The sequence below is a fragment of the Podarcis vaucheri genome (genome assembly GCF_965113315.1).
Source record: "Podarcis vaucheri genome assembly, chromosome: 13".
NCBI classification, from domain to species: domain Eukaryota; kingdom Metazoa; phylum Chordata; class Lepidosauria; order Squamata; family Lacertidae; genus Podarcis; species Podarcis vaucheri.
The window spans coordinates 17,131,302-17,157,050 of NC_138751.1; the positions used below are offsets into that span (position 1 = coordinate 17,131,302).

General features: G+C 46.5%; 3 protein-coding genes across 4 annotated transcripts in view; 2 read left to right on the forward strand and 1 right to left on the reverse strand.

Annotated features, from left to right (window-relative positions):
• Nucleotides 1-15,455, forward strand: LOC309516767 (ras-related protein Rab-35-like). Its single transcript, XM_082195610.1, has 6 exons — nucleotides 1-1,576; nucleotides 9,921-9,971; nucleotides 11,322-11,445; nucleotides 11,744-11,868; nucleotides 13,273-13,397; nucleotides 14,063-15,455. The coding sequence occupies exons 1-6, from the start codon at nucleotides 1,522-1,524 to the stop codon at nucleotides 14,189-14,191; spliced, it is 609 nt and encodes a 202-aa protein (XP_082051736.1). The 5' UTR covers nucleotides 1-1,521; the 3' UTR covers nucleotides 14,192-15,455.
• Nucleotides 15,449-20,275, reverse strand: HCFC1R1 (host cell factor C1 regulator 1; the record flags this gene model as incomplete). Its single annotated transcript, XM_082195594.1, has 6 exons — nucleotides 15,449-16,199; nucleotides 16,292-16,465; nucleotides 16,551-16,715; nucleotides 17,103-17,153; nucleotides 18,191-18,375; nucleotides 19,883-20,275. The coding sequence occupies 6 exons, from the start codon at nucleotides 20,273-20,275 to the stop codon at nucleotides 16,049-16,051; spliced, it is 1,119 nt and encodes a 372-aa protein (XP_082051720.1). The 3' UTR covers nucleotides 15,449-16,048.
• Nucleotides 19,628-25,749, forward strand: part of THOC6 (THO complex subunit 6) — a 9,411-nt gene continuing 3,289 nt past the window's right edge. Inside the window, exons 1-9 of one of the 2 annotated variants that reach the window (XM_082195596.1) lie at nucleotides 19,628-19,765; nucleotides 21,391-21,506; nucleotides 21,584-21,648; nucleotides 23,367-23,470; nucleotides 23,565-23,602; nucleotides 23,698-23,746; nucleotides 23,839-23,910; nucleotides 24,285-24,387; nucleotides 25,333-25,382. In XM_082195596.1, the coding sequence (XP_082051722.1) occupies nucleotides 21,391-21,506; nucleotides 21,584-21,648; nucleotides 23,367-23,470; nucleotides 23,565-23,602; nucleotides 23,698-23,746; nucleotides 23,839-23,910; nucleotides 24,285-24,387; nucleotides 25,333-25,382 (597 nt within the window). In that variant the 5' untranslated portion in view covers nucleotides 19,628-19,765. Of the gene's footprint in view, nucleotides 19,766-20,192; nucleotides 20,337-21,390; nucleotides 21,507-21,583; nucleotides 21,649-23,366; nucleotides 23,471-23,564; nucleotides 23,603-23,697; nucleotides 23,747-23,838; nucleotides 23,911-24,284; nucleotides 24,388-25,332; nucleotides 25,383-25,749 lie in introns of those variants that run through there. The other variant, XM_082195597.1, reaches the window with a different exon arrangement.

Genomic DNA, 25,749 nt, shown 5'->3' on the forward strand with positions numbered 1-25,749 from the left:
GGCGGCTGCTGCGCCTGGGAAGGAGGCGGAGGAAGCGGCAGCAGCAGGAGCAGCAGGAGGGGAGAGGCAGGAAGGAAGCGGCCGCCTGCGAGCTCCGCGGTCATCTGATCGCAGCCCAGCGTCCGGCCGGGAGAGGGACAGAGGGCGACAGCCGCACAGCCGCGAGACCCGCCTGGCCTCCCCCCTTGCAGATGCGCCCCGCGCCCCTTCCCCAGCCTGAGCCTCCCCTTCCCCCGATCCTTCATTGATTCCCGAGATCCGGGGTTTCCTCGTGCTTCCAGACCCGGCACATCTCTCCCTCCTTTCCTCCTTCCCTTTCTCGCCTGTTTTCGTGGCTCTCCTCCTCTCTACCCCGCCCCAGTGAATGTTAGGAAGAGAAAAGGCTGCCAGGTCATTTGGAGAGAAACTTTAAGGTCCTTCCGATTGGCTTAGATCCCTTAGGTGGGGGCGAAACTCCCTGCTTTATTTGACCCTCGTTCTCCCCCCCCCCCTTTCTCTTATTTCACTAACCACCTCTCTCTTCTTCCCACCCCAATTGAAAGTATCGGTCAATGTCTGGTTGTCACCCCTCTGTTTTACCATTTATTTTTGGATACAGGAAGGCTTTTGGAAGGACCTAAATTCCCCTTCTTTCCTGGATATATATATATTTTAAAATAATTTCTCTGGTCTTTAATCAGTTCATTCCTTTTTCCTTTTTTTGGCAGAACCACAAATTTTGGTCTGAGGATTTGTATTTTCCCCTCTGGGTTTCCTTTTTTTTTTTAATTTTAAAAGCCACCTTTTGGAATAAATCTTCTGTCCTGTATTATTATTTTTTGGGAAAGTTCTGAATTACTTATTTCCTCTGGAGACCTCAGCATCAAGCTCTTTGTAAACTGCAACACCCTTTGGCACCCCGCTTCTGAATGTGGGAAAAACAGCTCCTTTGGAAAAAAATATATATATTCTGTCATTTCCTGATGCTTTTTTCACCTTCCTAATCTTTTTGCTCTGTCCCATCCCATCAGAGGAATCCTGAGGTCTTAATAAACTGTGGATCTGTGCTACATCTGTGGACTGCCCTCTCTTTTAAAAATCCAAAAACGGCGGATACGCTTTCGACACTGCATTCTACAGATTGTTGACATAGGAAGAAACTCTCTTGGCAGCCTCCAGCGGGTTCCTTTTTGTCATTTGACTTTAAGGAAGCAAAGATCTGGAAAGAGAAGTTTGTAACATCTGCGCTCCAGAAAAAAACAACAACCCTGGAGGGACTTTTGGCAGAAAGACAGCCTTAAACTTTCTCATTTCCGAGGAAATAGCTGCGTTGTCAAATCGACCTGATCTTGCATTTGGAAGATTTTCAGGATCTTCTGGACACGGGAGGAAAAGAGACTGGCATGCTCAACACCCTGTCCTGATTAACTGCAATGGGGCATTGAGGCAGAACAAATTTCCCACTGGAAAGTGTGGGAGTGAGTGGAGAATCCCTGCAGGGAGCGTGAAAGACACAGGAGGAGGAGCTGACCCAGCACATGAATGGCTGCCAAGGATTATGACCACTTGTTCAAACTACTCATCATTGGGGACTCTGGTAAGCATTGGCTCTCTTTCCCTTGTTCCCCAAGTCTTCCATTTTCTCTCTTCCCCCAAACCCACTTTTTCATCTTGTTATATTTGGCTGTTCTGACTCCTACCGTCTTTTTCATTCCTCTTTAACTATGCTCCTCTTTAAACTAATCTCATTATTTTCAGTTTTCATTCCACACTCTTTTTTTAACACGTTTCTCCTTATCCGTTTCTTTAAATAGTCTTGGTTTCTTGCATCTTTTCCCTCCTTTGGTCTTCCACCTTGTTTCATATATTCCAATTGGCTGATATCAGTTCAGCGTCCCCTCAGCCCCCACTTAAGCCTATTCCTTGTCATTCTTCCTCTTTGTACTCTTGTTTTTTGCTGTTATTCGACAGCTCTTTCCTTGTTTCTCTTTCATACCTGCAAACATCCTCATGCAATATAAATGTGCACAAGGTAATAAAAAGGTTACTTTTTAATGAATTTGAAAGTAACTGTGATAGTACTGATAGCGTTCTCTTGCCTTGTAACTTTACCCCATTAGTATCTGGCTTTATATTGCCTTCTCTCACTGTTTTAGCATCCCATAATCCCGTGGAGACTTATCTTGTGGGAAGCTTACTCACAGTGTACCAAGAGCTTATTCTGGCTGCATGGCAAGCTTGCAGAAGCAGTTTTTTCCACAAGTCTCCCTTGTGCTAATTTCTAGGATTCCCAGCATCCTTTGGGGCCTAGTTGCGCCAACCTGTGAGGGTTGCCACCTAGAAACATTCACACATAGCTTTTTTTCAGGGGAGGAGGGAGAAAAACAAGGTGTATGAGTTTGCCTGAGCTGCTATTTGGTAGGATGAAATTATAGTACTTATACTAAAGCTAGCCAAGAATGATGCTCCTCAAAATGGCTTCCCAGAATGCTCCTGACTAAGTCATTCTATATACCTGGGTATGTTTCCAATACTCTTCACATTCATTCAAATCTTGTCTGCTGTGCTTCAGGCCCTGGTCAGCAACTTGCTCTTTATTCATCTTTCTTAAGACTGTTTCCAACTTTGGCCACATTCATACATTTAAAGCACTGTGATACCACTTTAAACAGTTATGGCTTCCCCCAGAGAATTCTGGGAGCGGTAGTTTAAGCATGCTGAGAGTTACAAGTCCCAGAGTTCCATGGGAAGAGGCATTAAAACACTCCTGAGAATTATAGCCCTGAGAGGGGAATAGGGGGCCTCCTAACAACTCTCGGCATGCTTAACAGAGACCCTCTATTCCAGGCATCTCCAACCTCCAGCCCTCTAGATGTTTTGGACTACAATTCCCATCATCCCTGACCACTGTTACTGTTAGGGATCATGGGAGTTGTAAGCCAAAACATCCGGAGGGCCGCAGGTTAGGGATGCCTGCTCTATTCCCTGGGGGGTACGAGTCTCAGAGTGGTTTAACAGGCAATGCCTCTTCCCAAGGAACTCTGGGAATTTTAATTTGGGGGAGAGGAATAAAAGATCTCCTAACAACTCTCAGCAGCCTTAAACTACAGATCCCAGAATTCTCTGGGGGAAGCCATGGCTGTTTAAAGTGGCATCACAGCCTTTTAAATGATAGACTCATAGAATTGGAAGGGACCACAAGGGTCATATAGTCCAACCCCCCACAATGCAGGAATCTTTCACCCAGTGTGGGGCTTGAACCCACAACCCCAAGATTAAGAGTCTCACACTCTGTCAACTGAGCTATTGCAGCCCAAGTTGGAATACACCCCCATTGAAAGGATGGACCTCAGTTAGTCATTTCCATACTCTTAGTATACGACTGGATACAACCCTTAGTAGCTTGGTGCAGGGAGGGAGGGGAGGGCAGATAGTTGCTAAGCCATTGTTTAAAATGGGGGTGGGAAGCCTGTGTCCTCTCCAGATATGGTTGGACTCCATCTCCCATAAAAGAATGGTCTCCATCTCCCATGAAAGAATGGTCAGGAATGATGGGAGTTGTAATCCAGCAACATATGAAGGCCCTCAGGGTAGCCAGCCATGGTTTTAAAGCAGTACCTATTCACCAAATGCATACACAACATGGTTAAGAAAGGTCTTTTAGACTTCAGTGCTACACCTACATATCTAGGAGTAAGCCCAACGTGATTCATGGGACTGACTTCTGAGAAATGTTACCTTACTTTTTAAATCCCCTCAAAAAAAATGTGGCAAACCATTCTGTTCAACCCATTGCAGTTCCCCTGCAGTGTTTTTGAGCCCTGATCTCCTGCCATCAGTTCCAAAAAAATAATTGGAACCAAAACTCATAAACTTTGCTACCAAGTCCTGTGTGTCTCATATCACATTTTTTGAGGCAGTCTTGTGAATGCCGACTTCTTCCACAGAAATGGAAACAGCTACCAGCAAATAATATATATATTTCTAGTTCCCCAAGCGGCTTGCTGTCACTCAAATTCAACATGTGAGGTTGCTTGTGGGTGTTTTGTACACAGATGAAAATGAGAGACAAGCCCTGTCCTCGGGGTTACAAGACTTTAGTGAGGGAAGTGGAAGAAAAAGGTGGAAGAGGAAGGGGATCAGTTTGACAGTGAGCGAAGAGATGAATTGATCAGGATTTACGATCAGGCTGGGGCCTGGCTGATTCCGCCCGCCCCCATTGACTGTATTCTTTGCTTGGAAAGGAAAGGAGTTGTGCAACTGACCCGGCAGTCCTTGTTCCTTGACTGGGGTGAGGTGGAGAGGGCGCTTCCCCCTTTGCCTCTGCAGTCACAGGTCCACTGATAGCTGGAACAGAGCTCTTTCTGAGGCCGGTACCGGGTTGGGGGAAGAGAAGCCAGCTCCTTGCAGCTGTTCTCTGATGGCTGGAGCCAGGCCTGTCTCCTTGCTGTGGTGGTTTTCCTGCAAAGGGGTGGATGCAATTCTCTTCTCGCTGGCTTCCCCTTCGGATCTCGCCTCCCCAGCCTTCTCTCCTTCAGGTTGCACACAAAGAGCTCCGCCAATCATCCCTGCGCAGCTTCTTGGCATTTAAAGTCCTCTATTGCTTCCTGCCGCGAGGCCTTGTCTCGTTTGATTTTTATCTTTGTTTCATTTTTCGTGCGGTTCCAGACTGGATGTGAATACACCTCTGAGCAGTGCTGGCTCTCACTTAGTATTGGCTGCACAGGCTGGCAGCGGCTTTTGGGGGTTTCAGGCAGGAGCCCTTCCCAGCCCTGTGCGGTTCAGGGTTGAGCCTGGGGCTTCCCAAATTCCAAGCGCGTGCTGAGATTTAAAATGCATCAAAAGCCCAAAGCGGTTGAAGGAAAGAAGCAAGGAGGTGGTGGCTCTGCAAGGAATCCTGTTGTTGTAGCAGTTTGCTGTGTAGTGGGGGGAAATGGAATTACATGATTCCCTGCCCCAGCCTGCTTACAGTCACACGTGGCAATGAAACAGGAGGTAGAAGTGACTTGGAATTAAACCAGCACCTCTGTCTACTGGTTCGTTAAGGCAGACATAATTTACTAGCCGTAGCATCTGGCTGTACAACTAGCAGGTCTGGTTGCTTGGTACATGGGAAGGGGCTCCCCCCACAGAACAAATTCTGAGATCAGGTGAAATTCTGGGACTCAGGGTTAAAAGGGGTTGGTGTGGCACCAGCATTCCTGAGGCCTTTATGTCTCTTGTGTGCACCTGCTGATGTAATGAAATACCTGAAGGGAGCTAGAGCCCTCCCTAGCTTTTCCCAGCTGACCAGGGCTGGCAGGCAGAAGGCCTGATTCGATCAGAAAGGGGGAAAGCCAGGAGTGTTCCTATGTATGCGTGGTACTTCTGAGGTATCCTGATGGAACTAAAATTCCAATCTCTGGAAAATGTTCTGGATTTTTCCCGGAAGTCCCAAATTGCAGTCTGGTTTGGTAAACAAAAGCCATGGGGCTCACCTGCAGAGAGCTATTCACAACATGGAAGCTGCCTTGGACTGGCGTTCTGCCCCATTCCTTAGGCTCCTACTTTTTTTCATTGTCAATGAAACAATGATTTTAATTAATGACACTTTTCCAGGGACGGAAATACCTAATAGGTAATTTTCTACCCCACATAGTGATGTCAGTATTGATGGACAACCACCAAGGGGGGTCAGGTGGAATACGCAACTTTTTGCCTCTAGCAAGAGCCTTGCTACTTTCATTACACAAATTGCATGAAAAGTAAGCCTGCTTCGGTTTGATCATGAGCATCTTCAAGAATCGCTTGGAGACATGGGGGGAAGGATGAAAGAGGGGGTAGTACAGCTTCGTTGTTTCCCATCTTCTCCTGCTCCAAATCCCTAGGAAAATCCTCCTCTGAAGGTGATGAGAATACAAGTGCATACATGCTGAGCAGTGGCTCTGATCCCCGCCAGCTTTCTCTGGGGAACCTTTGGAGCCTGTCTTTGGAGACATACAACTGGTAGCTACTTCTCTCTCCCCCTCCTCCTGCCCCAGTTTCCATTCCCTTCTACACATAGTCAGTGTGAGCACTGAGCATGCTCGGTCCCTATTGGGTTGCCTTTGTAGGTGTTTTCCGCTAAATGGCTGGTGTTCTAATTTTGGTACTTCTGCAAACTTTTGAATTCTCCTGTACCTCCTGATATATCATTTTTTTAATGGCCTTGTTTTGGCTACAGCCCTGTCGGCACCCACCAGCCAAGTTTGCCACTCAGTGATGCTTCCCAAGTGATCTCCATCACCTACTGATGCTAACCCTGGGTTAACTACGCATTCTTCCCTTGCTCACCTCCATCTCCTCCTCCTTTCTCTGTGGCCACTTCTTTGCCAAGTTGCAAATTTTAAGCTTCTCTGGGCAAAGACTTCCTGTTTTGTGTTTCTTTGTAGAACGCTAGGTGCAGGGATGGCAGTATAACAAGCCCACCATGGAAGCCTTAAAAGGCTCCGGGCTGTCTCCTCCCATACAAGCCTGTTTATGGGTTAATATAGGGATACCTTTAAAGCCCTAAGTGGCCTCGGTCCCGTATACTTGAAGGAGCATCTCTACCCCCATCGTTCTGCCAGGACACTCAGGTCCAGTGCCAAGCGCCTTCTGGAGGTTCCCTCATTGCGAGAAGTGAGGTTACAGGGAAACAGGCAGAGGGCCTTCTCTGTAGTGGCGCCCGCCTTGTGGAACGCTTTCCCATCAGATGTCAAGGAAATAAACAACTATCTGACATTTAGAAGACATCTGAAGGCAGCCCTTTTCAGGGAAGTTTTTAATGTGTGACATAGTAATGTATTTTTAATCTTTGTTGGAAGCTGCCCAGAGTGGCTGGGGAAACTCAGCCAGATGGGCGGGGAAACAAATAATCAATCAATCAATCAATCAATCAATTAATAAAAAATCTCCTCCAGATCTTCCTCTGTTTCATCTTTAGAGGTGCATTAGGTGGGACAATACTTTTAAAGCACTTTTATACCACTTTGACAGTCATGGAGGATCCTGGGAACTATAGTTTAAGGGTGCTCTGAATTGTAGGTCTCTGGGGGAAGCCATGACTGTTAAGAGTTAAATGAATGGTGTGGATGTGACCTGATATTTTCGTCTCATGAAGGTCTTTATTCTATAAAAAAATTGGGAACCTTTTGGTTTTGGGCCATTCCCTAATGGTTGGTGCAGAGTTTAGGGTTCTTGGGCTGTTTCTAGGCAGGTGTTCCTTGTGGGATCAGGGTTCCTCATTGCGGCATCTATACATCAAAATGCCAGTCTGTATTTCTCCCCTTTAAATTTTGGATTAGAAAGGTTCAGAAAAGGGCAGTCAAAATGATGGGGGGAATAGATCAACTCTCCAACAAATAAGGGTTGCAGCATTTTGGACTTTTTGGTTTAGAGAAACAGTTCATAAGAGTTGACAGAAGCTGACGAAATTATGCATAGCATGAAGAAAAAGGATAGACAAATGTTTTTCTCAGTCTCTCCACACTAGAATTTGTGGACATTCAGTGAAACTAATGTTGGAAGATTCAGGACAGAGAAGAGAAAGCATTGAGTTACTTTGTAAGGCACAATGTGTATTTGTATGAGAGAAACAAAGGTAGGGATACAGTGGTACCTCGGGTTACATACGCTTCAGGTTACATACGCTTCAGGTTACAGACTCCGCTAACCCAGAAATAGTACCTTGGGTTAAGAACTTTGCTTCAGGATGAGAACAGAAATCACGTGGCGGTGGTGTGGCAGCAGCAGGAGGCCCCATTAGCTAAAGTGGTGCTTCAGGTTAAGAACAGTTTCAGGTTAAATACGGACCTCCGGAACGAATTAAGTTCTTAAACCTGAGGTACCACTGTATATATTTTCTATATAAAAATGTGTAACATGTAACCAGGCACAAAATAGTTTAAGTTATTTGTATGCAGTAATGGCAGGCCAAAAAAGAAAAGAAAAAAGACAGAACACCAGGTGCTAGAAATAATATTTACTCCAGGTCTGATGTATTTTGTAAAAAACAAAACCAAAAACCTTCCTCAGGAGAATGGTAAATATATGAGTAACATAACACAGGAAATCGGCTATTAAGTACTGTACAGAATACTGTATAATAATGGGTTCCAGCTGATATAAATGGTTTGATATTGGTTTTTTTGGTTACTTTTGAGCCTCACTAATGGGAAATTTTGGTAGTTCTCAATATTTAGGAGTTGCCTCATTCGTATGTGTTCTGCTTTCAACAAGGTTTTGTTATACATTTTGTTTACACACCTTCAATTCCTCCACTAACTTTTTCTTTTTACAAGAGTTAGATTGAAAACTTTTGTCTGGCATATATTCAGTATACGATTGTGTGAATGGAGGTCTCTTCAGGCATTCAGCTGAACATGTGAATGCCAAACTCTGTAGGATGTGTGTGTGTGCGCATGCATGCATGCCAGGTCTGACTCCGGTATGGTTGTGCTTGCTCTCCCCTTGCTCAGCCACCGTGTTCTGCTTTGTAAGTCGCTTTGAGCTACTTTTTTTTTGGGGGGGGGGGAGTTAAGTAAATTTAACTGATGATAATGTTTCATGGGGAAACTCTGCATAGGGATTCGATTTGCATTTGCTCAAATGTGAGGAAAAGTCTGCGCGGTCGAGAACTCTGATAATGGCACCTGAACACACATAAGTGTTACTTATTATATTTTGGACTTGCTATCCCGAAAATAATCCGTTCCTTGAGTCTCTTTGTCTAGCGTTTTTTTCGTCTTGTGAAGCAACCCTATTAGCGGCTTAGCGGATTAGTGCTATTAGCGGTTTAGTGGCTATTAAAGGCTTAGCGGCTAAAAGGCTATTAGCGGCTTAGAAAAAGGGGGGGGAGCGAAAAAAATCGCAAGACGTTTTTGTCTTGCGAAGCAAGCCCATAGGGAAATTCGTCTTGCGAAGCACATTGAAAAACAGAAAACCCTTTCGTCTAGCGGGTTTTTCGTCTTGCGAGGCATTCGTCTTGCGGGGCACCACTGTATTGTTTGTATATTTATAGTGCCCTGAGGAAGGATTCCTTCCCCCAAAACACTTTGGGCCTGGAATAAATTTCTGGCACTTGGGATTCTTTCTTACTGCCTGCTGTTGATGCCACCGGTCTTTGCGTGTAGCAAAATGGCAACCGCGAGGGCGTCCTTCCATTTTGGAGTGGCGCAGGGAGGCCTCTGTATCTCCTCGAGGGCCCAAAGGCGTCACTCTGTGTACGAAGGGGGCCTGTCGAATTTGCAACCGCTTTGCAGGGAGGCCAGTGTGCACCAGGAGCTTTAAAGTATTGCTGTAACTCCGCTGAAGAAAGGGTGGCGGCGGAGTGGGCTTGCAAAGCTGAGGGGACAAGACACTCTTTCAGGGTCAGGTCAACAGGTGACATCATGCATTAGAAGGATTGGGTTTGTCACGTGGACACCTGTGGAGGTGGCTCTGCCCAGTTATGCCGCATGAGGTAATATTGACACGGTTACAACTGCAACCTTGAGAGACGCCTCCCTGTCATCCAGTTTCCTCCTCGGAGCACTCCCTCCCGCTCCATATCCCACTTATGAATGGTGCAGTGTGCTCTGTGACTCCCCACAAATAAATTCACATGTATATATCCCATTTTCTCTCTCTGCCCCACCTCCCCCCAATGCAGATTGTGTTCCCCGAAGTCATGTGAGCTAATCCAGAGTCCTCATGCCTCCCCACCCCCCATAATCCCTTGCTGCTCTCTGCCCTTGAATGGGATACAATAGCTTTGGGTGGGAGTGGCCGTCTTGAGCAAATACGCCGGTCAGGTGTGTTTGCTTTGGGTGGGGAGCTGGCAACCTTTGCTGAGGTGATTATGTTTGCATCAGAGGCTGTCGAAAACAAAGCTGGGAGGATGTTAAAGATCCATCCTATATAAAGTTTGTGCAACCTGTTTCTTTTTTTCTTTTCCTGTCCAGGGGTGGGGAAAAGCAGTCTTCTACTTCGCTTTGCGGACAACACCTTCTCTGGTAAGTGCTGCCCTCTGTTCTCACTCATTAGATACCCGGTGTGGGACTCGGACCCAAGAGCAACCAGGGTTCGAATCTCCGCTCAGCAACGAAACTCAATCTGCACCATCAGAATGAAGTTCAGGAGCCAAAAAGTCGTATTGAAAAATATGACTTTTGAACTGTCTGCTCCCAAAATGGCAACTAGGCACTCCATTTTTGCGACTGTAACCCTGGTTTAAGCAGCCATTTGGCACCTAGCTTATAGATCTGAGTTTCTAACGCTGGAGCCACATATGCCGCCTTGAGCGCTTTGGAAGAGAATGGGATAAATAAAGAGCCGTTCTCAACACAGAGATCAGGTAGGAGCCAAGACTGCCAACCTATCAATCATATTGCAACAGCGGCCATATTCGCTCATTCTTTCAGCCTCTGCCTCAGGTCTTATGAAAGGGAGAGCAGGGACGAGCCCATTGTCCCCACTGCCTCTTGCACGTTTCCCATTCATGCAGCCCCTTTTTGTGTTGGGGGGCTGAATGTCAGCAGAAGGGGCTACGGGAAAAGGCTCCCTATGTAATGTAGAACCCGGATCTTCCTGCAGTCTTAAACCATGCAGAGTCTGCTTGAGTAGAGCAGAGTCCTCGCTGCAGGTATTCAGATGAAGATGAGACACTTGCCCAAAGCCACCCTGTCAATCCGTGGCTAAAGGTGGGATTATCCCCTAGACCAGGGGTCTGCAACCCGTGGCTCCGGAGCCGCATGTGGCTCTTTTACACCTTTGCTGCGGCTCCGGGGCAGATACTAGCGAGGGGAGGGGGCGCATTGTGCGCCCCGACACTCCCCACTGTGGCGGGCGCTGTACTGGCTGTGACGTCGCATGGGGGCGATGCGTGTGTCATGCACCGTCCCGACGTCACCTTCCCGCCCACTGTCAGATCGCGGCTCCAGAGATATATTTGTTTTAAATGTCGCAATGGTTTTGCGGCTCCCAGTTTTTTTTCCTTCGGAAATGGGTCCAAGTGGCTCTTTTTGTCTTAAAGGTTGCAGACCCCTGCCCTAGACCCAACCTGCATCTCATCCCAGTTTTATCCACTGTGATGACTGCAATGTCCTTTGGTGTTTCAGCCACCACATCGTAAGCGCCCTTTGACTCCAAGAATTATGAGTTGCCTGTTTTATGGTCACCTGTTTCTATCTCTGTGTTCTACATATTTTTATCTTCCTGTTATCTGTAGTTCCCTGTGTGTGTGTGTATTTCGGGGGGCGGGGAGTGTGATTTCCCACTGGAAAATTTCTAATTTTGTTAAATCTCCCTGCCAGTATTTTTCTCCTCCTGTCCTCTGACTTCCCTTCCGCATGTCTCTCTCCCAGGCAGCTATATCACAACCATTGGGGTAGATTTCAAGATACGGACGCTAGTGATAAATGGAGAGCGAGTGAAACTGCAGATCTGGGACACTGCTGGACAGGAACGGTTCCGAACCATCACTTCCACGTAAGCATGGCACAGATGTGGGGTATGCCTGGGTATTCTAGGGGCAGGATGGAGGGTGGAGGTTATTTTGAACTCTTTTTGAGTGATGTGGATTGGCTCTGATGCATGTATGTGGGGAGCAAGCTGCCTTGAAACTTAGTTAACAGATGGGATATAAATCCACAATGAAAAGATGTGGAAAGTTTGGGATTTCTGGTTTCAGAGCAAATAACCCTTTTTTCATGTTTTCTGGGAGAGGTGCAGAGGTTTATTCTAGGATAGGAAACCCATTTTACGGTCTCTCTTTCTCCTGTGACAGGTATTACCGTAACACGCATGGTGTCATCATCGTCTATGATGTGACGAACGCGGAGTCCTTTGTTAATGTCAAGCGTTGGCTGCATGAGATTGGGCAGAACTGTGACAGCGTCTGCAAGATCTTGGGTGAGTGAATCAGAGTTGAAATCCTAGCTTCCCACATTCAGTCGTCTAGTGTTTAACGGACATGTGTTCACAGTATACTGAAACCTAGTTATCTAAGCGGACGGCCAAAAGATTTTCCCAAGTTGCAGTGCTCTTATTCGTGCCAGGTCAGGTGGAAGCATTAATACCCCAGATAAGTATGACTTGTATTTTCACTTTGGGATGTACCAGTGGGTTTGGGGAACAGGAAGCCTAAGCCCTGTGGTTTAGGCTAGAATCACACAGAAGAAGAAGAAGAAGAAGAGTTTGGATTTGATATCCCGCCTTTCACTCCCCTTCAGGAGTCTCAAAGCGGCTAACATTCTCCTTTCCCTTCCTCCCCCACAACAAACACTCTGTGAGGTGAGTGGGGCTGAGAGACTTCACAGAAGTGTGACTGGCCCAAGGTCACCCAGCAGCTGCATGTGGAGGAGCGGAGACGCGAACCTGGTTTCCCAGATTACGTGACTACCGCTCTTAACCACTACACCACACTGGCTCTCATAGTGCATTCTGGTTAATCTAGGAGCAAATATGCACTTCTGAGCCATCAGTGGAAGTTCTTTCTGGACTTCTGTGGCTTCATTTGTGGATGGAACAGGCTGTGGAGGTGATGATTTAACCCCCTTTAGAAATATTAGAAATTGCCTAACATTTTCTAAGCGCTGCACGTATATTAAGAGGCAAGATGCTCTGCCCGCAGGCTCACAAGCAAATAGATGTGATACAAAAGAGAAAGGAATGGAGATCAAAGCAAATGCTGGCGCAGCCAAAGGATGGTCTCTCCCCCCCCCCCATGTTCTTTCTGGGAGGCAGCAGGGGGTATAGCCTTAAAGCAGCCCTAAGTCACCTGGCTGGCGGTGCACTGTGTTCCTTCATGCCGGGAGAAGGGAAGCACTGCATCCTGTGTGCAGTTGCTTGGAGTGGGGTTCAGACCATGTGCACTTAATGGGTAGCAGGGTCTTGTGCAGATAATTTTCCCCCCATCACCTCCTTTCTGATCCTCAAAAAAAGCACAAAAAACTTAAGGGCTTGACCTTGGACTTTCCATGTGAGAAGCATGTGCTGTACAACTGAGCTAAGGTCACAGGTGGCTTTAAAGCTTTTTCTAGGGAAAGTTGTTCCTATCAACTTAAATTGGTGCAATAAATGGCTCTCTGATCTAACCTGACAATCTGGTTTCTGTTGAGCCTTGGCTTGGTAGCTTATGGGGCAATTTTCCTTTGAATCCTCTGGTTTGGGAATTAGCTGCACTCTTTTTGTCTATACCGCTGGTACTCTTACAGTATTTCCTCTGGTAATAATTAAGGCTGTTGGATCCCTCTTCGTTGCATTTGGTTCCGCTTCTGATTCCTCCTCCTTCCTCTCCCCCCAAATTGTCATCAGTGGGTAACAAATGCGAGGACCCATCGCGGAAGCAAGTGGAGACAGCCGATGCCCGGCGGTTCAGTGAGCAAATGGGAGTCCGCCTCTTTGAAACCAGCGCCAAGGAAAACCTCAATGTGGAAGAGGTATTGGACCGGGGCGTGGGTGAGGGTGGAGACGGGGAGAATGAAAACACACAGTACCTATAGAGCAGGGATGGGGAACCGATTTGGCCCCCCAAACCACGCCCCTTTGCCCCTCAGTGAGGTCAACTGGTGGGTAGGAGGATAGGGTTTAATCCTGCATTGGTTGTGAACAGGACTGCATAGCCTAGTCGGCAGGATTTAATTTTGAGTCATCAGTGAATTAAATATCGGAACCTTAAATGGGAAGTGGGGTGGGCCTCTTCCTTTTCAAGATCCTGATCTTGGGGACTTGAAAGAGAAGAGGGAGGTTTGCAAAAAGCCTTTGCAAGCCTCTTTGCTCGCCTTTCAGCTCCAGAGCTTGTTCTGATCTTGAGCGTGTGGGAGAAGAGGCTTGCAAAAGGGGTTTTGATTGGTGGGTGCCCTTGCTGCACGTCAGTCACGAGGCACAATAATGTGGTTGACAGGTAGGTGCTCTCTCAGCCACCCATCCACTTTATCCTGCGAGGCAGATCCTGATAAGGATTTGGCCTGTGGAGCCAAGAATATCCCCCACTCCCTATTAGAGAAATGCCTCTGTGCCTAATGGGTGTGTGTGTGTGTGTGTGTGCGCGCGCATTGTTGGTAGGGAAAGGCAGGCTCATCACTCTATTTTTCCTCCGCTACAGATGTTCAATGCCATCACAGCCATGGTGCTCCGGACTAAACAGGAAAATCTGGCACGGCTCCAGCAGCAGAATGAGGTTGTCAAAATCAACAAACCCAAAAAGAAACCCTCTGTCAAGAAATGCTGCTGAAGGGACAGCCCCTGTGTTCTCCTCTTCCTCCCCGCCCCAAAATCCTGAGAATGACTGACTGGACTGTGGAAGGGCTGGTTGGGTGGGTAAAAATAGCTGCCGTTATGTGCGCATGTGTGGTGGGCGAACGGGGGGGAGGGGGGGCAGGCACGGGAGTCTGTGTGAATGAATGCCCACAGCACTGGAATGGCACTCCCCTCCCCACAACCCTTGGAGAGGTTGAGTTGCCGGAATGGAAAAATCTATATACTGGCGCTGAAATCCCTTCTTGCGTTGGGGATAGAGGCGGGGGAACATTGAAGAGCATTAAAAACAAACAATGCTGAAACAAATTGCATAAAGGTGATGAATAGGAGGATGAGGGGCATTTTCTACTTCCAGAAAACAAAAATAACCTCTGCAGTGTTGCCTATAAACTCTCTTCTCATGTATTTTACTTCTCGTCTTCCTCTGCCCTCCATTCCCACCCTGTGTTGCCATGGCGCAGTGCAGCTCGAGTATCCATTGTTGGGTCACTGTGATACATGTGTGTGTGTGTGTGTTGCGGGAGAAAGATGTGTATTTCTTTTTAAGGGGGGAGGACAATACAGCTGTACCTGTGACTAAGGAGGGGTAGGATGAAACTGGGGGAATCCAGTGCCTCAATTCACAATACTTCACCTAGCAATAGTGGGGATTGCCCCAATTTTCTTCTTGGCTTGCGTTTGCTAAGAAATGTGGTCAGAATACTGTCCTGAGGCCTGGGTTAAAAACCAGGGTGCAAACCTCTCCCACTGGGTCTGGAATAGGATTGTTCATCTCTTCCCCATAACCCCTCTCCAGTCTCAGAGCAACTTGTCATGTATATTCATATTCAAAACAAGGCTGGGGTTGGAAAGGTCTCTTTGAAACCTCCCTGCCTTGTATTAGCAATTGGGGTACCATCCTGTCAGCCCAGCCTCCCTCCTGAAACTGAGGAACTAATCAGAAGGTGTGTATATGCCAAACTTGGAATATGAAACACTCTTTGGATCTGGGAGGTGGGTCTCCACCCCGCAACTCCAAAATGGTGGGTACAACAGGGTTTAAATTGTATCTGCCCTCCCACCTCTGTCTTTAAATATGGGGACCTTCTGACTGTGCAATACGTCTGCTTCATGAATTATTTTATATACACAAAAATGAATTATGTACATAATTAAAACATCTTGTGTTAACCCACTGCTAATGGCATTAAACCTGTCAAGGAGACACCACTGTTCAATAAAGAAATTTAGATATGAAACCACCTCTTATTCTTTTATTTCTCCAAAGCGTGGCTACCCATCCTTTGGTGCCAAGAGGGATTTTTTTTGTCATATTTCCATCTGTTGCTACCCTCTGGAGTAACATCTTGTTTTTCAGCTCTCTGGAAGTAAAAGGTCAAGATGCTGCTCCCGCAAGGAAAATGATAGTTGATCTTCACACAAACATATTTTTTTTGTAGGGTGGGGTATCAGCTCTCTGATAAAATAAAAAGGAGAAGTTCAGAAAGCTCATTTTGAAATTGCTTCTAAAAAGCAATATTAACATTCTAAGTCATAGCACCTTGAGACACCACAGTTGCACTTTTTCCTAAGTACTGGCATCTTTCCTATTGGAAAAGAAAATAGCAATATGCACACACACCAGAAATGACCACTCACACATTTTTACATCTAGTAGAGGGGAGAGGATCAGATCATTGCAGTCGGTTGAAAAATGATGGGTGTTCCTATGTTGCTGTAAAAAAAATTGCAATCAAATGTGTTGATGCTGGAGAATGATGTCATTTGTTGAAAGTCTGACAGGCCAACTGGAAAAAGAGAGTTTTGGCTTTAGACCAAGATGGGTGAAAGCTCATATTTCCATTTCCTCTTGTATTGTCGCTGCTTCTTGCTGAGGCTGTGCAGGAGAGCTGAGGGCAGATGGGATAGCCATCAATGTCCGGATACTGTGAAAGCCTGAGTTACTAGGAGGGCTCCAAAGGACCACTTCTGTACAAGGATTCCTGTAAGAATGAGGGAGGATGCTAGTTACTGATGCAAATGATTTTGCTTTCCAGTGTTCCTCTTTTCTTCCCAAGTCTTGTGCTATACTTACAGAGAAAGAAATACCTCTTCAGGCACAAGGCTGACTCCTCCAACGGGCTCTTGTAGGAAGGAAGGATGTGCCAGTATGGGGCAATCTGCCATAATGAATTCCCCATCCACAAGCACACTGTTGTGCTCATCCTCATCTGAACTAGCTTCTTCACTTGCTCCATCTTGGGACAGCCTAAGAGAGAGAAAATCTCACACAATGAAGCCTGGTTATTCTGCTTCTCTGACTGCCCCCCTCACAAAGCAGTGGTCCCCAGTACCTCTGCTGCAGTTCTTTCAAGCGTGCATATGCCTCCTGCCACTTGGGATCTTCATCATAGAGAGGGAAACCATTGGAGCTGTAGACATGGTCATTGTCCAGGCTAAGAGAGTTGAAGCGGGCAGCCATCTTGTCCTCTGAGAGGAAGTGTTTGGAACTGGGTTCCCTGTTGGGGCACAGAGAGCAATGGCAAGGAGTCCAGGGTCCAGTGACACCAATCCTGTCCTGTACCAATTCATGCCAAGCTCGCTTTCCCCACTCTGCCCTTCAGGATGGCCCATCATGCACTGCAGCACATTAAGAGTTCATTTGGCATTTTTAGTGTCGGATACAAAAAGCACACACTTACTTAAATGAAAATTGCATGTTCAATAGTTTATTGTTCTCAGAAAACTACAATGGAATATATTTAATCAGCAAAAAAAAAAATAAAAAAAAAATGATGCAATTGTAACCTGTATATGGAAGAGGAAAGTGGAATATGAATATGGAAGTTTCTAGCCCCAATCGCTTCATGCACCAGCCATAACTCCTCATCTTATGTCACACTTACTGATCTCTATGCTCCAGATGGCGTTTGAAAGCGAAGGATGTTGACCGGCACCTAAAACAAAAAGCTACAGTTGTACTCGAGACCCAAAGATCTCCCCACGCTAGTTGCTCTTCTCCCACTGGCCTACTCTTTTATCATAATTATAAAAGCTGTGCTTCTTCCTCTTTGCAGACCCCAAAGTCCATGGATTTGCAGGACCCCTCCTTCCTTACCCACAGCACTGAATTAGGTTTTTTCTCTTTTCCCCATCCACACCCACCCAGGGCCATAGCTAGGGAGTGGTGAGGTGGGGCCCAGCCAGGGGCGCAGGTAAGGAGGGGGAGCAAAATTGGCTAAAAATATGTACATAAATAGGTCTATAAATAAAAGGTTTTAAATAGGAGTGTGAATTGAATTGGTTGGGGGCGGGGTTGGAGGAGAGGCGGAAAGAGGAGCTAATTTGTCCATGGCTAGGGGGCGCAATCTGGACGGTTCTGCCAGGGGCGCAAGATCACATAGCTACAGCTTTAAGGCCCTTTACAGAACCAGAATGCTTGAAGGACTGCGTACTTCTATTTATACCTTAAGATATTTAGCCAATAATCTTCTACAAGTGTACCTGCCATCTGAGACAAGGTATGAGACAGCAGGAGTGAAATACCTCCCCCAGAGAGCCTTGCCTAGTGCCTACTTTGTTATTTTGCTGGGAAGTAAATACATTTAAAATGTTTTACACTGCTGAGTTTCACTGTCTTGTTAGTTATTTTACCTAAATTGTGTGTGAACTGTATTGTAAAGTGCCTTCAGAATATATAAAGTCCTGTAATCAATTAAGTTCCCTGAAAGTTTATGACTGTAGCCCACTGTCTGCCCTTTTGCCTCTTTCCTTCAGAACTAAGCTGCAAAATAAAAAGCCCAACAAAATGACTGCATTTTCCTTCTCTGGCACATTTTTTAAAGCTTCCAGAAGGTCGGTCACCTTTTTGCCTGTGAATAAATGCCAGAGAGGTGGGCGCTATCAAAATCCACTTTTCTCTCCCTCAGCCCATCCTCAAAATGTATCCTTTCCTCTTCACCCAAGCAAAAAGCCTCATTGTGCACATGCTTACCGGGACTGCTGTATTTTACTGAAGTTCACCAAGCCCTGGCTTTGCCTTATCCATGGCATTCTGCGTGCTGTGTGCCGCTGCCTGCTGGAGGGCATGGTGTGGCTCCAACCCCTGCTCCCAGCCAAGAAGGAGCAGCACGTGGATGGGATAATTGTTGGCGATTGCTGGCCAGTTGTCTGATCCATCTGTGAGGTAAAACATAAAGGGGGTTAAACTGAGACTCTCCTCTGTAGCGCTAATCCTGCCCTGAAACACTGTTAGTGCAAGGGAGCTCCTGAATCACACTAACCTGTGAAAAAGCTGTCTATTTTTAAAGGATTGTTCTGGAGCCTTCAGCCCAATGCAAAGTGGAGCTAGTATATTGATGGAAGTGGATTGTTGTGTGTTAGAAAGGATTTGAGAGAGCATCCTAGGGTTTATACTTGGTTCAGGCAGAACACTGACCAGGCCTGAAGAGCCTTCCCATTACCCTGTATATGACTGAGCATGACCAATGATCCTCTGAAGCTGTGCACTTTAGGGGACAATTGATATGAGCAAGGAAGCTGGTCTCACGTGATCTTTTTATTAAGTGGGCCCTTTGCATACTGTTTAATTCTATTTGTTCCTATTTTGTCTGTAAGCCGCCTCAAGTCTCTGCCGGGGAAAAGGGGTGGTGCATGCATGCATAAATTCCTTTGAAAAGCCACTGCATTAGATATTGCACCTGTTGTCTTCAGGCGCTTTTCCAGCTGCTCATTTTGAGACGTAAGGCTGAGTCCCACATACAAAGCTCTTTCCTGTTTCTTATCAGGTAAGGTCTTTATCAGAGGGGTCTCTGCAGATGCTCTTTAGGTTTCCAACACCTTAATTAAGCAAAGTGTTTCCATCAGATAGTGGTGGTCTTTACACTGGATAACTCTTGGAAGTTGTGCATAAATCTATAACGCAGTGTGTCTGTTCAAAGTAATACCTGATGTAAGGTTACCAGATGTCCCTGTTTCCGGGGGACAGTCCCTGCATTTACAAATCAGTCCCCTGACAAATTCCATCTATTTAGTAGGAAGTTGAAAAGTGTCCCTGGATTCATTGAAAAAAAATCTGGTAACCTTAACCTGATGGTTGTGTAGGATTCAGTTCTACCATCCTTAAAAGTGTTATGTGTGTTTTTGATTTTGAGGTTGCTGATGTGTTAGTGATAAATCTGCAACTGCCCCTTTTTGTCCTAAAGGCTCATGATACAAAAAGGACAGCAGGTCGCACTCCCGTGATCCTTAAGGCCACTTCAGGATAAAGGAAGTTTGCCTTGACCCGACTAGCGCTTAGCTCTGCCTGCCAAGGTTTGGGAATCCCAGCAGCCTTTGCGCTCACGGGCAGCCATTTAAAGGCGCTCCCATGATGCCTTGCTACAGGGCTAACCGAAATAACGGAATCCCAAGATGCTTTGCGCTCGCGGAGCTTTGCCACAACCTGGTGGGCGTGTCCACTCAACAGGAAAGGGCGTGGTTATAGTCAAGGTGGGGCAGGGCGCCCCTTGATTCTCTGAGGCACGTGCGGCTAACGCTGTGCGGTGGAAGGAACGTGACGCCAGTAACGGTCGGTGCAGACAGGCACGCGCGAGGGGGAGGCGGGTTAGAATGCGGGTCTGGAGATAGCGTCTGCGCATGCGCCGTTAACATACCGGCAGGGGATTCAAAAATATATCTCTCTTACCGGTCGGAGTGTGTTCCTCACGCTGCTCTTCACAATGGCGGCGCTTCTACAGCAGCCTGGGGAACCAGCAGGGTGTAAAATTTCGTTTTCACGTGACGAGCGAGGAGGGGGGAGAACCCTCCGATACTCGCGCGAAGTGTGCCGGGAAACGTAGTTCCTTTTTACACTCAAGGCCCATGTTGCATTGACCGCGCAGCCTCCGAATCCCGTCGTGCCTTGCGCTTTCTCGTCGCTCCGGCTCTTTGTAATCATAGAGACGAGACGAAGTCTCAAGGGCTCGTGCGCGCGCCCCCTAGTGTCCGACTTTGGCATTGGCCTCGTTAAGTGAAGGATAAAGGAAAGCGCGTCGCTTCTGCACCGAATGAATGGAGCGCGGGCGCGTCTGGCTCCCATTGACCGGGGCGGGTTTGCATGAGCAATTTAACATCGCGGTCGTTTGCGTGCTTACTCAGAAGTAAGTCCCACTGTGTTCAATGGGCTTACTCCTCGGACAGTGTGCATAGAGTGTGCGCTTTGCCTGGACCAACGTTTGCTGCAATGCGGCTCCTCTTTTTGCTCCGCGCTCAGCATTATCAAGTTTTTTTTTAAAAAAAAATATTTTAAAGGGAACTCTGCATTTCTGTTAAGCTGCTTTTCTTATAAAATCGAACTCAAGGTAGCCTGATAGAAAAAAACATACAGTATAAGTATCGCAGCCAAAGTTAAAACTCAAAACCAAGGCAGGTAACCATCAAAATATAAATCGTGACCAAATTAAACAAGCAGTAGCAAAACAAAAGCGTTATGTTGACCCATGGGGCATTTTAAAAACTCACATTAGATGCAGTGTTTACATCTCCTTTTGTCGAGGGAGCCATATGATTTGCAGCGTGTAGTGGGGGTAGGGAACTGGTGGCCGTGCTGATATTTCTGGACTACAATTCCCATCATCTCTTATCGTTGGTCATACTCACTGGAGCTGATGGGAGCTGGAATTACCCCCCCCCCCAATATATATATATATCTGGTGAGCCACAGGCTCCCTACTCCTGATGTACCCTATTTTGCCTTGCTGGAAACCCCACATACTTTGGGATTATTTGTCACACCCCCGTGTGAGGCTCACTTAACATGGGGAGCATGTAACATGGCAGCCTGTTCTGTGGTTCCACGTACTGCACTGGGATGCTGGTGAGACCAGTGTGTCATACTGGGGAGATCTTACTCACATCTTACCTATTGACATCCAAGGCCAGGCTGCCTAGATCTACGCTTTGGTATATTGCAGGAATTCGCAGAATTGGGCTTTACAAAAAATTGAGCTTGGTCAAGCTCTGCAGCAGGTACATTAGCTACATAGGTGATTTTCTTTTGCCAAGGAACGGAATCTGCTTATACTGTAGTGCAATCAGGGCTTGGGGTGGGACATGCCTGGGCAAATAAAACAGTATTTCTTAGGAAAGCAAGAACCAGCATCCATCCCGGCAGCAATTCCTGCCTTGACTTCTCCTGCTTGTTCCTATTGCCAGATGGATATTCAGCGATCCCTGGAACTCTTGCACATGACTGTCTACTCCCAGAGCGTCTCGCCATGTGGCAAGTACTTGGCAGCTGGGAACAACTATGGAGAGATTGCCATCTTCAGGTAATTGGGTGCCTCTTTTGAGGGAGGGAGGAATGATCTCTGCATTTTCTCACACCTCTGTGTTTCTTCCTCTCCAGCCTTTCTGCAGCACTGAGTTCAGAGGCTAAGGAGGAGAGCAAGAAGCCAGTGGTGTCCTTTGTAGGTGAGTGAAAAATACAGCCTCTACTGGAATTGTTTTTAAGTTGCTTTTATCGTTATGTTGCCTGTTGTTGCTGCCCTGGGCTCCTTCGGGAAGGCTAATGGGATATAAACAAATAACAACAACTGCAAGGAGTCCAGGAACTCCCAAGATGCATTGAGCATTCATTCCCATGCCAACCTGCTTGTTTATTACGGTTGGCCGTTTGTGGCAATGCCAGGAGTTCCCATAAAGCAGATCCCCAGGCCCAGTGTCAGCATGCAGCATTGGCTGGGCTCCAGGAGAGCCTGCTGTGGCTAATGCTGGCATCATTTAATAAATAAATAAATGGCCTGGCCTTGAGATGAGAAGCACTGGGCTGGGTGGCTCCACCCTCCACCCAAAAAAAGCCCCCAGCCTTTGGGCCCTTACATAGGGCCTCAGCATGTGTCATATTTATTGTGCATTCATGATTATTTGTCTTATGAAGGTATCAGGACGGTTATTCGCAGTCCTGCTTTCAATAATAATAATAATAATGATGATGATAATACAGTGGTACCTCGGGTTGAGTACTTAATTCATTCCGGAGGTCCGTTCTTAACCTGAAACTGTTCTTAACCTGAACACCACTTTAGCTAATGGGGCCTCTTGCTGCTGCTGTGCCGCCGGAGCACGATTTCTGTTCTCATCCTGAAGCAAAGTTCTTAACCCGAGGTACTATTTCTGGGTTAGCGGAGTCTGTAATCTGAAGTGTATGTAACCTGAAGCGTATGTAACACGAGGTACCACTGTAATAATAATTGATTATTTATACCCCACCCATCTGGCTAGGTTTCCCCAGCCACTCTGGGTGGCTTCCAACAGAATATTAAAAAACACAATAAACCATCAAACATTAAATTTTTTCCTAAACAAGGCTGCCTTCAGATTTTTTCTAAAAGTCAGATAGTTGTTTATTTCCTTGACATCTGAAGGGAGGGCATTCCACAGGGTAGGCGCCACTACAGAGAAGGCCGTTTGCCTAGTTCCCTGTAACCTCACTTCTCGCAGGGAGGGAACTGCCAGACGGCCCTCGGAGCTGGACCTCAGTGTCCGGGCTGAACGATGGGGGTGGAGACACTCCTTCAGGTATACTGGGCTGAGGCCTTTTATACAATATCATTGGGGAGGCATCACAGAAGAACTAATAAAGCAGAATGATGTGTGGATGATCGTATAAATCCACCACCAACATGCTGTTATTGTGCCAATGATGCATTGCAGGATACACCTGGAAAAAACCCAGCACCTCAGGCTGGAGGGGCCTGTTCATTAGTGCCATTATTCAGTGCCACCGCCTGCCCCTGCCATCCCTCTAAAGTGCCAATTTGGAGACCCTCTCCCCACCTTAGCTGGGTGCCTGTGTGATGATTTGCCGTGTTGACATACCTAACACAACTCCTTTAATTTTAAGGGCCCTTCACTGAGGGGAGCAGTGGCCTCTCCTTCTCACAGTCCTGCCCCTGCTGATTGGTAAGCTAACCAAGGGAGGGGGTCTCCCAGGACTGTCCTTGCCCCCAAGGCCCCCTTGAATCTGGCCACGGGCTCGCAAGCCCTCTGCAAATGAGATGGAAATAAAATGCGTTCCTGGCAAAGTTAAACTCCGGAACTTCAGGGTGGCAAGCTGGGGATTTCCCAGAATGCACTTCACCACTGGCATGCCAAAATCCATCCATTTCAGGTGCTTCTTCTTCCCACAGCTCACGAAGGTCCCGTCTATGCCCTGGTTTCCACAGACCGGCAGCTGCTCAGTGCTGGCAATGGGGAAGTCAAGGCCTGGAACTGGAGTGAGATTGCGAAGAAGGTAAGGGCGGCTGGCTCATCGGTTCCCCTCCCACGTTTCTCCCGACTTCCTTTTGACTGTGTTCCTCTTAACCTTCTTCTGCCTTCTGCCGCAGGGTTGCAAAGAAGCCTGGAGCAGGAGGCCGCCTTATGGGTATAACTTTGATTTCCCCCTTTCACCATTGCCATCTTTTCTTCCTCTTTATGTATGTACAGATGGCAAAAAACTCTCTTTGCTTTTCTGCTCAGGAGCAGCTTGGAGGTGCCAGAGATAAACAGCCTTCAGCTGAACCTCAAGGTACAGGCGCAGTGCAATATGGGGAGGGTTTAGCATGGTTCACTCATCTGCCTCAGCCTCATTCTTGCTTCTTCTCCCCCTTCCTCCTTCAGGATAATAGTCTTCTAATGGCTGGGGGAGACTGTTCCATTCACATGATGGATCTGGAATCTGGCACCTTCACGGTGAGTTGTGCCTCTAGCATCATGGGGCTGATGAAATGCAGGGAGAGAGGAGGTTTATTTAAGGCAACTCCTTCTCATCTCCTACAGGGGCTTCTCTGCATTAGAGTATCCCAAAATTGTTATTATAAACTGGAAATAAATCCTCTTAATCTGTCAGATTCTCAATTTCTAAACTCCAAGGCTTTTCCTCTTGTTTATGGTTATTGAAAACTTAATAAAAATAGCTTTTCAGAATTCTGTGTTGTTCTGCAACAGCAATAGAGTATCATAATATAATTTCTCAGTTATTCTGTAGCATATCTCTGCAGCCTCCAGAATGTGTCCTACCTCCATCCACTGCAAGTCATACTCTGTTTCGTTTCTCTCTGTCACAGCATGAATATCAAGGCCACACCGATTATATCCACTGCCTGGCCCTTCGAGACCAGCTCAGAGAGTGCCTGTCAGGGAGTGAGGATGGCACCGTGCGCCTTTGGGGTGAGGATCTGCAGCCTCCTTGCCGCCTGCTGTTTCTTTGAGAGATCGTCTCCCCATATAATCCCTGCCCCGTGCTTTAAAATCAGTTGGGCAGATCCCATCTGCATGTCCCATCTCTGAAGGAAGCCAAATCTGAACCCTGTCAGGGTAGGGCCTTCTCGGTGGCGGTGACCCCGCAGTCCTGAAACAGGCGTCTTGGTTACGTATGTTCACTGATTCGAATATGACTTTGGCAACATTCACACCATACATTTAAAGCGCTATGATACCTTTAACAGATATAAAAAACCCTGTGAACTGTAGTTGGTCAACAGTGCAGGAAACTGTAGCTATGTGAAGTCAGCACTCTGAGCAAACCACAGTTCGCAGGATTCTCTATGACTGTTAAAAGTGGTATCATCCTGCTTTAAATGTATGCTGTGGATGTAAGCCATCTTTGGGTATCAATCTGTGCCTTTTAAACTTCTGTTCTCTGTTATATGGCTAATGGTCGTAAGGTTTGTTTTAACTCTTGGATTATATCTTAGATTCCATATTTGTTTGCTCTTAGCAGTTTCTTGAAAAGCAGGGTGGATGTCACTTACTTAAAGGTGATTCAGGGAATATCTTCAGAATGTTTGGGGACGAACCAATGGCACAGGGATCCCACTGCTCCATTTTCTTCCAATCTCTTTAGATGATCAGTTGCTGACACCCCCTTTGGCTTGTGTTCTAGGACTGGGATGGTGTATATGCAACATAGGAAGCTGCCTATACTGAGGCCTGTGGTCCATCTAGCAACATGTTGTCTATGGTTAATGGCAGGGGTTTCAGGCGGGGTCCCTCCCACCCCTTAGTGGAGATGCTGAGGATTGAACCAGGGTCTTTCTGAATGCAAACAGATGATCTGCCACTGAGCTACAGTTGACTAGACAAACCATGGACTTTATTTCTCTCTCTTTGCAGATTTACGTACTGGAGGTCAGGTTCAATCAATTGAAGTACATAAATATGAGGTAATGTAATCATCAACAACAACAACTTTATTTTTAATGTAAGAAGGCATCAAACAATAATCATAAAGGAAAACAAACAATAAAAGATTAGTTATAATAAAGCAAAATTAAGTATATGACTGGATATTTTCCTGAGGTTTGTCATTCCAAAACATCATAAACAAACTGTTGTTCCATAGATTAGGTTGACTGTTGTTATTTATGCATTCTCCTGTAATATGTCAGTTTAGATAATGGAGCTATTATATTCCACGTTTTATGAAACCACTCAGATAAATAGTGGTCTAATTGACCAGTATACTGATCTTAGCAGCAATGAGAAAGATTAATAGCCCATTTCCAAATCACCATCCAGGATTAAACCCTT